The following is a 14,797-nucleotide window of genomic DNA, read 5'->3' as shown; positions in this document are numbered from 1 at the left end:
AATATAATTTGCGGCCTTTTGCTATTACTCGATTCGAATGGAAATGCGATTAAAAACTGTAAAATTTCGAGAAAAAAAAATACGAGAGAATTTTTTTTTCGATTTGCAGAACAAGGTCCTTACTCTTCCTTATGTTTCGTTATTAGACAATTTTTCTGGATTGTGTTTTCTTCGCATTAAGAGTTGTCGTGATTTGTTTTTCTCAGAATATTGTGTTATCTGGTTTCGTCTAGATTTCTAAAAGTTATATGAAAAATCAAAAAATGTTGTCCCCCTTTGTCAACCATTTGATGATCCGAGCGATGCTTCATTCGTCTGCTAACTAACTTTAAGTCGGGTCTTTTAGAGTAATTTTGTTTGAATGGTTTCAATGGTACTTGCTATGGTGATTTATTAAGGTTCATTTTCATGGAAATGAATTGCCTTTTTATTTTGCAACCCCAATATGCATGTCATTCACACGGCATACAATTCTACATAAGTAAGGGTATTTGTTTCATTTAAGTATAAGTGAATACCTTGACATTAAGGCCACCTTGAATCTAGAGCATTTCTTTCTATAGTATAGAATCAATACGCATATAAAATCGATATACAAGTATGGCAATCAAAGTCAAGTCCCTCCATAAGCGGGACACTTCTAATTGCCATTGCGTCAATAGAGCGCTCATCCGAATTTCGTTTCAGTTCTCTTTGACAGCTTTTACTTCGGGATATCATTCAAATATTTTACGCCCATAATAAAATTATAACTTTCATTAAGCTTATCAGCTGCTAATTTACACATTTGTTAATAATAGTAATAATTCATTTAAATCACATACCTGATTAAATGCAGAAATTTTATATGACTTTGTATCATACTAAGTTATGCGCTTCTAGGCTCTCCTAGGTTTGCAGGAACCCTCCTTTGTTACCTGTCTGATGGTTGGAGAGTATCTAGGGCCGACGCGGTGTACTAGTTGCGTGCTAGTGGAGTCGGCATAAAGCATGTAAGTCCCGTCTCGCAAATTTATAGGAAAAATTAAAAATGAGTACGGCGCAACAGACACAGAACATGCAGTCCAGATCGAAGTTGTGCGGGAGTAACGTGCGTCTCCATGAGATGTCTGATATGAGAGTTAGGGCATGTTGTTGTTGTTGTTGTAGCGATAAGGTTGCACCCCGAAGGCTTTGCGGAGTGTTATCAATGTGATGGTCATTTGCCGGATACAGATCCGCTACATTCCGGTAACACAGCACCATTAAGGTGCTAGCCGGACCATCAAGGGAACGATTTATATGGCCACATTAAACCTTCAGGCCATCCCCCCTCCCCACCCCCAAGTTCCATGAGGAGCTTGGGGTCGCCAGAGCCTCGTCTGCTAGTGAAACAGGATTCGCCGCGGATAGGTGAGGTTGACAATTGGGTTTGAAGAAGCTATATATTGCGCTGGCAACCTGAAGGGTTGCGCTACACAGCCCCTTAAATCTGGTATTTTAGTCGCCTCTTACGACAGGCATACCTACCGCGGGTATATTCTGACCCCCTAACCCGCTGAGGTAGGGTGAGGACATCGTCACACTTTTTGTTATTTGATTTTCAAAACCAGCCGTTGTAATGAGTTAGCGGTGAATTCGTTGATGGATACCGAAAATTACCAGTTGAGCTATGAGCAGTTGGCTGGTTGTCACAACACTCGAATGGCGGGTGGTGAATGATGAGCCGTTGATTGTGGTTAGACGGTCGGTGAATTGTGGAAAGAAAATACCACCTATCGGTGTCCAAGGCCTAGTACGTGTAGAACAGCTGTGAAGCGATAAGTGGAGCTTAGTGTATGGTGAAATGGGTAGTGGTGGGTATGTGCCAAAGTAGACAAGGTATGGCATAACTGGCGAACAATGGACCAGTGGATGATTGATGATGAATGGTGGATAGTCCGTAATGAGGGGTCGGTTAGTGATTGCTGAGGCGCGGAATGGTTAATTGGTCCATTGTCCAAAATAACCTGTGGATCGCTGAAAGGTCAACCGATATGCTAAGTACTCGGAATTTTCAACATCGACCGTTTTCGTCATAGTTTGAAATATTTAAAATTTTAGTTGGGAATTACAATATAATTTTTCCCGATATTACTTAGAATGTTTGATTTATCCGGCTTGTTGAAAAGACGTTATGAATACCGTCCTAATAGTTCATGACATTTAAAGTTAAGTATCAATAGTGATGTGACGGTGTTTTTCAAACCAATTACGTCAAAAATCGATTCATTACGTAATTGACTAAAATCCAAAAACACCTTTTTCCATCGCGTATTTTTATAAAAGTGTGGGCGTCAGTGGTGAAATACCTACAGCTGCATATATTTGTATATAAACCGTGACGTAGACGTTGCATGTAACACACGTAAAAATGAATTATAAAAACAAATTAAAGCAACAAATGAGAGGGGCACGAACTATTTAAATGAGAGTGAAGTTCATATGCACATATAAGTAAGATAATGAGAACGTCTTCTTTAAAGTGGGGGCATTGGGTTGTTTCAATTTGTTTCTGAAACAAGCAATAAAGATAAAAAAAATTCAAAATATACAAAAAATTAAAAATAAAAAGTACTGTTTTTTGGTTATTTAAACCATGGCTCAACTATATGGTTGGTTGGCTTATCTCTACAGCAACAACATGCCTTTGTTCAGATTGTCAAAATCTGCGGGTTGGTGTTAGGCGAATGGAATGGAATGAAAACATAAAACTTAGCAGTTTTTGTGTGTGTTGTAAAAAATGTTGTCAATGTGTTGATTTCATTTTGAGTTTGCCATCTCCCTTTGACAATCCCTACTACAGTGAAATGAAAAAAATAAATTGAGCTGATGAGATGAGCCAACCATATAGTTAAGCCATGATTTAAACAAAATCAAAACGAACAAAACAGCTTAAACAGCTACCCACCACCCACCTCACCTACTCCTTCGTTCTAGATTCCACATATTTATTTTAACAGTTGTGCTTTGCTACAATCATGACTCTCCACTCCTCTCCGTTGTCTATATTAATCGATTGTATGTTGGTGAATGACTTGTCAGTTGAAAATTTGCAGCCGTCGTTTGGAGGTGTGTACCCCTATGCATATATGTATATCTATTCATATATGCACATAGAATTCGTATAATACAAGTAAACTTGTTGAAAGAGGGGGCTTGTGTGTATGACGCTAGGCAAATTTTGCTGAGAGATACTTAAATGAAGGAAGCACACTCTACTCAACCAACGCAATGTCACGAGCTTGCTAGTTAAGTTGATGAAAATAACAACAAAAGTGCTGATGGAATTCGGAATTATATACCCAGTTGTGGATTCTGACTATTCATAAATAAATACATTGGAACTTCACACGCTTCATTTGAAAAAAAGGTTAATTTTTATACCTAGCTGTTTCCAACTAGAAATAATCGCACCTCAGTAGAAATTATTGGTTAAGACACTGCCTCAGCGCAAAGCACAGCGTCAAATCTCTCTTCTGAACCCAAATAAAACAAGTAAGGAAGGCTAAGTTCAGGTGTAACCGAACATTACATACTCAGTTGAGAGCTATGGAGACAAAATAAGGGAAAATCACCATGTAGGAAAATAAACCTAGGGTATCCCTAGAATGTGGTTGTATGACATGTGTATCAAATGGAAGGTATTAAAGAGTATTTTAAGACAGAGTAGGCCATAGTTCTATGGATGGACGCCATTTAGGGATATCGCCATAAAGGTGGACCAGGGCTAACTCTAGAATTTGTTTGTACGATATAGGTATCAAATGAAAGGTGTTAATGAGTATTTTAAAAATGTGTCTGCCTTAGTTGTATATGTGAAGGCGTTTTCGAGATGTCGCCATAAAGGTGGGCCAGGGGTGACTCTAGAATGTGTTTGTACGATATGGGAATCAAATGAAATGTGTTACTGAGCATTTTAAGAGGGAGTGGGCCTTAGGTCTATAGGTGGACGCCTTTTCGAGATATCGCCATTAAGGTGGGCCATGGGTGACTCTAGAATGTGTTTGCACGATATGGGTATCAAATGAAAGGTGGTAATGAGTATTTTAAAAGGGAGTGATCCTTAGTTCTATAGGTGGACGCCTTTTCGAGATATCGCCATAAAGGTAGGCCAGGGGTGACTCTAGAATGTGCTTGTACGATATCGGTATCAAATGAAAGGTGTTAATGAGTATTTTAAAAGGGAATGGGCCTTAGTTCTATAGGTGAACGCCTTTTCGAGATATCGCCATAAAGGTGGAACAGGGGTGACTCTAGAATGTGTTTGTACGATATGGGCATCAAATGAAAGGTTTAATGAGTATTTTAAAAGGGAATGGGCTTTAATTCTATAGGTGAACGCCTTTTCGAGATATCGCCATAAAGGTGGACCAGGGGTGACTCTAGAATATGTTTGTACGATATGGGTATCAAATGAAAGGTGGTAATGAGTATTTTAAAAGGGAGTGATCCTTAGTTCCATAGGTGGACGCCGGTTCCAGATATCGTCATAAAGGTGGACCGGAGGTGACTCTAGAATGTGTTTGTACGATATGGGAATCAAATGAAAGGTGTTGATGAAAATTTTAAAAGCGAGTGGGCCTTCGGTGTATAGGTGGACGCCTTTTCGAGATATCGCCACAAAGGTGGACCAAGGGTGACTCTATAATGTGTTTGTGCGATATGGGTATCAAATTAAAGGTATTAATGAGGGTTTTAAAAGCGAGTGGCCCTTAGATGTATATGTGAAGGCGTTTTCGCGATATCGACCAAAATGTGGACCAGGGTGATCCAGAAAATCATCTGTCGGGTACTGCTAATTTATTTATATATGCAATATCACGAACAGTATTCCTGCCAAGATTCCAAGGGCTGTTGATTTCGCCCTGAAGAACTTTTTCATTTTCTTCTACTTAATATGGTAAGTGTCACACCCATTATACAAAGTTTTTTCTAAAGTTATATTTTGCGTCAATAAACCAATCAAATTACCATGTTTTATCCTTTTTTTCGTATTTGGTATAGAATTATGGCATTTTTTTCATTTTTCGTAATTTTTGATATCGAAAAACTGGGCGTGGTTATAGTCGGATTTCGGCCATTTTTTATACCAACATAAAGTGAGTTCAGATAAGTACGTGGACTAAGTTTAGTAAAGATATATCGGTTTTTGCTCAAGTTATCGTGTTAACGGCCGAGAGGAAGGACAGACGGTGGACTGTGTTTAAAAACTGGGCGTGGCTTGAACCCATTTCGCCCATTTTCACAGAAAACAGTTAACGTCGCAGAATCTATTCCCCTACCAAATTTCAGGAGGATTGGTAAGTTTTTGTTCGACTTATGGCATTAAAAGTATTCTAGATAAACTAAATGAAAAAGGGCGAAGCCACGCCCATTTTGAAATTTTATTTTATTTTTGTATTTTGTTGCACCACATCATTACTGGAGTTGAATGTTGACATAATTTACTTATATACAGTAAAGATATTAAATTTTTTGTTAAAATTTGACTTTTAAAAAAATTTTTTTTTAAAAGTGGGCGTGTTCTTTATCCGATTTTGCTCATTTTTATTTAACACATATATAGTAATAGTAGTAAAGTTCCTGCCAAATTTTATCATGATATCTTCAACCACTGCCAAATTACAGCTTGCAAAACTTTTAAATTACCTTCTTTTAAAAGTGGGCGGTGCCACGCCCATTGTCCAAAAACTTACTACTTTTCTATTCTGCGTCATAAGTTAAACCCACCTACCAAGTTTCATCGCTTTATCCGTCTTTGACAATAAATTATCGCATTTTTTCGGTTTTTCGAAATTTTCGATATCGAAAAAGTGGGCGTGGTTATAGTCCGATATCGCTCATTTTAAATAGCGATCTGAGGTGAGCGCTCAGGAACCTACATACCAAATTTCATCAAGATACCTCAAAATTTACTCAAGTTATCGTGTTAACGGACAGACGGACGGACGGAAGGACGGACGGACGGACGGACATGGCTCAATCAATTTTTTTTCGATACTGATGATTTTGATATATGGAAGTCTATATCTATCTCGATTCCTTTATACCTGTACAACCAACCGTTATCCAATCAAAGTTAATATACTCTGTGAGCTCCGCTCAACTGAGTATAAAAACTACGCCTGCATAAGGGCTTTCAGGAGGAAGTGGGGATTGTCACCGCATATCATCCGTAACATGTGCAAAACAGTCATTCGAATATTTCATAGAGAGACCAGCCATACTGCTCCCGGATAGTAGGGCTCAGACGCCAATGTAAAAATCTTTTTTGACAGCCATTAGAATCTAACGTGATAAGGGCGGATACCGTGCGGAATTGTGGAGCCTCGCTGGCGTCCATAAGGCACTTCAATGTTAGTTAAGATTAATGTTAGGTGATTAAGGTTAACACTTTATTATAGTTACTAAAAACGAATGATCTACAATTCTACGTGCTCAGAAAAATTTTTAAAATTCTTAGGAAAAATTTTAAAACTTACTGATTTATGGTGCTTCAAATTCGAATTTTCGCGAATTTTTCGTAAGATCTTGAATTTTAGTTTGTATTAAATTTATTACATATTGCTTAAGCAAAACTAGGTAAAAGTTGCAAAAATGTCAAAGACACTTTCAAATTTTTGTTACTAATACTAGAAATTCGTCATCGAAAAACTATAACTAACTCTCATAGTACTATACTTATGCTTTGACGAGTAAAAAATGCAAGCCCGTATTTAGCTTTTATTTTCGGACTTATAAAATAAAAGTCTGGATTTGATAATTTCTTTTGGACGAAGAAATTAAAAATCTGCAAACAGTTTTGACTGAAGGACTTTCATTATAAAAGGAATAACAGTTTGCAGGGACCCAAATAATGGGTAATATCTAGGTCACAAATATCATATATATAAAGTTTGGTCCCTAGTGGAGACGGTTAAGAATGCTCCATTCGGGATCGAACTTAATGGAGATTGAAAAAGTTAGTTATTACCAAAGTACTACCCAAAATCAGCAACACTGTAAGTAGTAGATGATATCAGCCATATACAATTTGGTACCAATTGAAAACGTTAAGACTTTTAACTCATTGCGCTAAGCGCAACTGGGTATACAAATGTAAAAGTTGTAATTCTACACTAACAAAACAAGTATATGCCACCAGACGCAATGACACCAATACCTAAAAAGAAAAATTATAAATATAAATAACAACGAAATTTTTGGTTTCTAGAAAAGTGAGTGCGAGCAAGCTTTTGCCACAATGTCGACAAGCTACTTACACCAATACCAACAGTACTGGCAACACTACTACCATCATACGCAAATTTGTTGTACAAAAAGTTTTTATATTTCATGCGAGAGACAAATCTTGTGGCATTTACTTGCAAGCATTCGCGTGAAGTAGAAGCATTTTTATGCAAATTTAGCGCGTTTTGAAGTGAATTAAAAAATAGCAAAATTTTTTTTAAAAATTTGATGAAAGAAGTGAACAAATCTCACCATACATTGTGTAAATCAAATAAAAAGCAAAGTGTAACAGGAAGTGAAAAAGTGTAATAGAAAACAATATAAATAGCACAAAGCAAAAAGTATCTATACCGGATGTAGTGGGCAGCGCGCATACGCACATGCACACATACACACATGTACACATTGAATGTTAGGGGTAACGAATGTTAGAACACAGCAGCAGTTGCATTAGAAACTTGTCGAGCAAGGATCTTGAATAATTGCCAAATATTTCGCTATTTTTTGCGCAAGAGTAATTTTAAGTTAAAATTAAAAAAAAAATTGTTTTTTAGTAAAAGTTTATATCACAAAACTAAAAAAAGTTTAACTTGAGAATTCCTTCTTTAAATTGAGTACACAATAACAAATAATCGTTAGATTTCAAACATATACACAAATATTATATTCAATCCTTAACAAGGACAACAAACAGCAATAACAATAAAGATAATAAAAATATGAATAAAAAATAAAACTAAAAGTAAATAACTATCATACGGAAGCAACGTCAATGTCATGGTCTTATAGAGCATGTGTTAAAATTGTTCTATGCCAAATTGTGGGTGGTGTTAAGGATATACAGAAGAAAAACCAACTACAAACATAAAATGTGAGAAAATTCACAGAACAAACAAATACAAACATAACTGTTGAAATTGCGCCATAAAATCATATCAGAGCCGAAAAACGAATAAAGTACTGAGCAACACCGAAAGTATAGAGTGGTTTCAACAAGGCGTAGTATATGCATTTAATAGTTGGACGATAGACGTCAAGCCAACACGGTAGAAGTGCATTCATTTTTATAGATTTTCAAGTTACAACAATATAATATTTTCAAGTTACAACAACATTGACAATAACATACGAAGGGCAAACAATTGAAGAGCAGAAACAAATTTATATAAGAGTTGACTAAAGAATAAAAAGAAAGAATAAAAATATGTAAAAAAGCAAGAATCAGCAATTTTTCTATAAAGAAAACAGGCATATCACAAACTTATAAGAAATTAGCTCATCAAAACCTAATAACGTTATAGACAATAGTAACTAATTGAAAAGTAATAAAAAAGTATTAAAAAGATTCCACACCATAAATTTGTAAAAAAGAAAAAAAAGAAGATATTTGAAAAGTTAATAATATTTTTTTTATATAACGACCTTTTAAATCAACAAGAGAGTTTCAACTTGAAATTACAGCAATTTATGCTAAATTGTTTTTGAATTACTAAAATCTAAAAAAAAAAAAAAAAAAAAAAATACTAGTAGTGCAAATAAAACTACATTAAAGTCAACTAACAAATTAACAAAAATGTCCACAGCTTCTACAGAAAATGCTACCACAAAAGTTGTTGGCAAGGAGGAGAGCGCTCGCCTGCTGGAGACAACTGAAACTGGTGAAAAATATGGCTCGAGTAAAGCGGTATGAAAATTTGAAACAAATTCATAATACATTATATATTATATAGAGATAAATTTTTATTACAAATATATTTTTTTAATTTTTCTTAAGAACTAATGAGCTTAACACCGATAAATGATATCTAATTGTTATTCAATTAAGTGCTTTGTTTTATTGGGAAAAACTGAAAAGAAGGAAACATTTACTGGCATATTGCGTTGGTACCATTTCGAAAACCGCCACGTCGTCATCAGGCAATTTCGTAATGTTTTTATTTATTTCAACCGGTTTCACCGCGAATCGAACCGCTGTCAAACTGCTGAAATAACAATCGCCTAAACATTGGGCTATTGTGTTGTATTTGCTTTGTTGACTTATTTCAGTTTTATCACATTTTCACGCTCTCGCACAATTTGAGACATTCTGTCTCTACATTAACTTGTACTAGGTGTGCTTTTTGTTATTGGTATTGTACCACTCCTCGTGCTCAGTTATATATAGTTATATGTTTGTATGTTTAATGGTGTGTTCAATTTTACTTAAGATTTTTTAAGAATTAATGAGCTTAACACCGATAAATGATAATTGTTATTCAATTATTATTTTTGGTTTTATTGCGAAAAACTGAAAAGAAGGAAACATTTACTGGCATATTGCGATGGTACCATTTCGAAAACTGCCACGTCATCATCAGGCAATTTCGTAATGTTTTTATTTATTTCAACAGGTTTCACTGGGATTCGAACCGCGGTCAAGCTGCTGAATTCACAATCGCCTAAACATTGGGCTATTGTGTTGTATTTGCTTTCTTGGCTAAATTTTTTTACAAAAAAAAAAACACTAAGCTACATTAATGGCTATTTACTCATGTGAAATCTAAAATTTTCTGGGCTATAAACACATATTTTGTTCACAACAAATGTTTTAATCTGACACATAAACCTTACAACGTTGTACTTAGTACTTAGTGGGATAAAAATTATCCAAAAACATCGGCAAAATATTTCTTCAACCTGTAAGAAATTTTTAGTTTTCAATTTGATATAAAACGTCATTTCCACCTACCCTCCAAACTTCGAACAATTTTAAGTTCTCAAGTTGGCACGCCATTTTTAATTATTCTGCTAGATAAGGTTGAACTGGCCGATCAATAGAGACCTCGCTTAGACTATATTTATCCATGGTGTTACCAGAATTTGTTTGACGACCAAACGGAAAAACCCACATTAGCAATAACTTCGTCCTCTTCGTAAATACTATAAGTTTTTCAGGACCTAACTTGACTACTGCCTTCAGATCTATAACTCCGGCGCCCCTAGTAGCTGGAGTTTTGCCCTCGCAAACGCAGGACACGAACACAGAACGTGCTCGGCCGTTACTTCCTGCAGCTCGCACTTCCTACACTTGCGGTTACTGACGAGGCCTAACTTATAAGTATGTGATGACAGAATGCAGTGTCCAGTTACCATGGCCATTGCGAGCCTTAAGTCTTCCCTCTTTAAGATTTGCACATAACCCCGCTTGGAAAAACTATTTTCTAATTGAAAACCTTGTTTCTGAATTAACTACATTAACTACAGCTACAAAATTTCGCCAGCACAGTGTAACTAATAGCGTTTTCTTTTCTGAAATAAATTGTTGCCTAAGAAATGGTAAAGCTTTAATAAAGTTACTCCTAAAAAAAATGTATGTAAGGCGCGATAACCTCCGAAGAGATCTAAGGCCGAGCTTCTCTTCCAATTTGCGTCGTGCCCCTCTTGATTTTCCCTACAAATTTGCCGGACGGGACCTACATGTTTTATGCCGACTCCGAACGGCATCTGCAAGGCATATGAGTTTTCACTGAGAGCTTTTCATGGCAGAAATATACTCGGAGCGCTTGCCAAACACTGCCTGACCCAAAAATTTTCAACATTTATAGTGCATGCAAAGAACATAAATGGCTACCCGTGTGTATTCGCTGATTTGCTCAAACGCGCTGTCAATGATAATAAAAATTCATTAGCAATTATTTGCTTCATTTAAAATTTCTTCGCTAAAAATTTGTGAAGTTACGAAAATAAATTATCACGATCAGCTGTTTAGCAGAGTTGCACTGCCACACCGCAATTTTATGCAGGGTAAAAGTGTAACGCTTTTACGTTGCGAGCAGGTAACAATTTTCACAAAAGAACGAAATACCGCGTAAATGCGTTACCTGCTTTTTAGAATAGAACAAAATATATTTACAACCCTTGCACGGCGTACAAAAAGCGTAACACTTTTTCCAGAAAAGAAAACGCTATAATACTCGTATTATAACACGTTTAGACATTAACTGCGCTATTAATAAATTTTGTTCAGTACGACAGCTACGGTGGGCGAGTTTATCTAGTTTTCTTAGTTACTTAGCACAGTTAATAAAATTTGCTGACAAGCCCACATTTTGCAAAGAGTAGCAACTAGACTAGACCCCCATAGCCATAAAAGTTCGAGTATTAAATGGTAGCAGCATGCCAAATTTATAATTATAAAAAAAATTTTAGCGCCAGTGTATACGTTTATACACTTGTAAATATGTATGCTTTATGTTTGTTTATAATCGGTATCAGCAAATGCGTTAAAACTTGAACTTTGTATCACAAACTACGAGCTTCGCATACTTTTCGTAGAGCCATGTTTTTTTTTGCCATATAGTATTTTTTGTTTGTTTTTGTTATTATTTGTTGCCTCTATATTTGTTTTTTTTTTTATTCAATGCGTTGTTTTATTTACATTTTTTTTGTTCTTTGCTTTTTGGCATGCAGCCCTACCAATGCGAATGGAAAGTTTTTTAAGACGTAAGGCATACATATTTATACTTGCGTATATATGCGGGTTTGTAAGGGGGTCGCTGCCCCCTTTTGAACGCATCATTCTTTATACCTCGTCATCATCATACGGCCATCACTTATTCACGTTAATAACTCCAGTTCAACGAGTTCAGTTATCTTCTTTCTGTGTTTCTAAACACAGCGTGGGCTTTCTCTTTCCCCTTCTACCAAATTCGGGTTTCGATAGGAATAACATTTTAACCGTATCGTCAATTAAGAATAATGGCATGATGAGTACTCTTCTTTGAATGGAATTTCAAGCGTGTTAAAATCAAGCTGAGTAAATCTTCCTTAGACTGCGCTGCTTTTATACTCTCACTTGTATCGTTCGCCTATATCTCCCAAGGTATAGCCATCTCGGTTAGTTGCTTATTTACTTCTCTCAGCTATCTGCTTCTGATTGGGGTAAAGTGCTATTTTGGTTGTAGTGGTTGAGGGTTGAAAGGCGGCATACGCATAGATCAGCCATAGAGTTACACAGGGTATACATGGTTTCCTGGATATCGGGTTATTCTTTTCCTTCGATATTTATCAATAATGAGAAAAATATAACGTCAGCGTGATTGGTAAGCCAGTTACGAAATGATCATTATTGCTCCTGCAGGGACCCATCGTTACAGTTCTTCTTCCGAGTTAATTGATATCCTATATTTTCCTCAGCAACACACATAGTGGGATACATGTACGCCGTTATCACGCTCAGAGAGTAAGCGCGAGAGTCGAGTGACAACTTTTCACGAACAGCTTAACAGTAGCGTGGTGCATATCTAGGTTGTAACAAAGTCTTAGAGCCAGTCGCTATTTAGACATTTGATATTACGAAGATTTTGAACTCTTCAGCTACGTTTGCAATTGATCATGAAGTCAATTAGCCTCACACAGGATTTTTCGTCATCCGCATTATATAAAACTCTTTTGCGTCCCTCTAGCACGATTTTCGTCGATATGCTCACAATGTAAAACAATGGCTTTTTAAAAGAATTTTCCTTACCAAAAACCCCGAAATGCGCTTTCTTTGGTGTGCTTGTATTGGAACTTTTTCTTGATATCGGCATAATTAAATCGTGCCAAGACTCTTAGTCGAAAACATTTGATCTTATTTGAGAGACTAAGAGTCAGACCTGTCAGGATGTGATATAGAAAGAGCCATTGATTGGCACTCCTCAAAAGTTCAGTTCCTTCTATGTTAAACAGTGCATCTGCGAAAGCCAATTCACATTTGGCACATTATCCAGAGGTCCAATTGGGAGTACGCCCCTGCTATTGCCCATACACTTAAGCTTTGTCTGGTCAAACAAATACGTGCTTTATATTGGCGACATGTTTACATACATACAAAAAATGTTCCATACATTCATGTTTACTTGTGGGGATAGAACTCGCGCTGTAAGATGCAAAAGAACACTTCGTTACTTTTTTTTTGTTTTATTCCCGTCTTTACGATAAGTAGTAAATAGTTGACTCTCAATCACCGCCTCCATAAACAGATACATACAGAAATACATGCCTACGCCTTGGTTGAGGTCTTTCATTAGCTTATAGCAACATACCGGTGTTGCTGGTCTTCAATTATTTTCGAACTGGTTTCGTTTTCTTATGCACACTTTTGGTTGAACTACGACAACATGGTCTGTAGTCATATCACGAACTCGATGATAACCTTTAAATATGTATGCGAATAGCTGATTACTTTAATGGAAGATTACATTTGAGATGCAATGAAGCAAACGCCCAACTGGTAGCATGGAATTTTACCACTAATTTCAAGCACTGTTTTTCCCACTTTTCAAGATCTTAATAGATAAGCAATCTTGTAGCAACATGAATCGCAAGACAATGGTTAATAGTTCATCGTTAATGGTAAACTTCAAAGGTTTCATGATGGCAGATACTGGCAGATCAACAATTTTTAGCTATGAGATAGCCGCCGAAAGTATTTTAAATCCACATTTCGCGTGAGATTATCCTTCCCTTCCTTTAAGAATAAAGGCTTAAGGCTCACGATGAGCATACTGACTGGACACTGTCTTCTGGCGTCAGTAACAGCAAGTGCAGGAGGTGTGAGCTGCAGGAAGAAACGGTTGAACACGTTCTGTGTTCATGTCCTGCGCTCGCCAGGTCAAGGCTCCAGCTATTAGGGGCGGCAGAGTTGCCAGATCTCGAGACAGCAATTAAGCTGGGTCCTAGAAAACTGCTAGTATTTGCCAACGACGGAGTTATTCTATAATATATGTCCTGTCAGCTGATTGGAGTTCTTCCGTTTGGTCGCCAAACAAATCTGGTAACACTATGGACACATTCAGTCTTTGTGAGGTCTTTATTGGCCGGCCAGTTCAACCTAACCTTCCTTTCCTCGTTTGGGCCTAAACATTTCTAAATCTGATAGTATTTTCTGTATAAAAAGAATATAGTGCACTGGGATATAGGTGATTTAATAGGGAGACACATCATAAAATTCAACTTTAAGTTTCCAATATTTTATAATGTCTTTCGCAGTTCATAGCAGAACTCAAAGACAATTGATTTTAATGTTAGATGGTATTTATCTGCTTCTTAAATTTTTATTGAAGCAATATAAAGATGCCTAAGAAACTTGCTTTATAGGGAAAGAGTCAAAGCACTATTGATATTCCATGTATTTTTTGAAAAGTTCAAATTGCTATGGCAGTTCATAGCAGTGCCCAAAAACAATAGTTTTAATGGCATTTAACCTGCTCTGGCGCCAGGTTCGTTCATCAATATTAACGTTATCCAACGATGGCTAAGGAAATTTGCAGTATTAAGGTAGGACCAAAACAAGATGGATGTTCGATGTGTTAAGGTTGTGTTTTGTATGTCAGCTTCTAATCTGGCAGATTAACTTTGTTAGAGAATCAGCAAACTTGTTTCATATTTAAAAAAGATCTCACCAGGCAAGTTGCGTGCCTCCCTGGCGGTAATTCTCCAATCAGTGCAATCTGTGGGTGAGAGTTGGCAAAATAATTAATATTGTAACGAATTTTGGGAAAGTCCGCTTATTTGAAACCTTCTG

General features: G+C 36.5%; 1 protein-coding gene across 2 annotated transcripts in view; it reads left to right on the top strand.

Moving 5' to 3' along the window:
- Positions 1–14,797, top strand: part of nebu (nebulosa) — a 132,053-nt gene that overhangs the window by 94,793 nt on the left and 22,463 nt on the right. The window contains exon 1 of one of the 2 annotated variants that reach the window (XM_067786311.1): positions 6,597–8,935. The exons of the other annotated variant lie outside the window; for it this stretch is intronic. Coding sequence (XP_067642412.1) covers positions 8,825–8,935 — 111 coding nt within the window. The 5' untranslated portion in view covers positions 6,597–8,824. Of the gene's footprint in view, positions 1–6,596; positions 8,936–14,797 lie in introns of those variants that run through there. 2 annotated transcript variants of the gene reach the window in all.

Source organism: Eurosta solidaginis, chromosome 5, assembly GCF_040869045.1.
Source record: "Eurosta solidaginis isolate ZX-2024a chromosome 5, ASM4086904v1, whole genome shotgun sequence".
NCBI classification, from domain to species: Eukaryota; Metazoa; Arthropoda; class Insecta; order Diptera; family Tephritidae; genus Eurosta; species Eurosta solidaginis.
The sequence above is the reverse complement of the archived record's forward strand: the minus strand, read 5'-3'. Positions and strand labels throughout refer to the sequence as shown.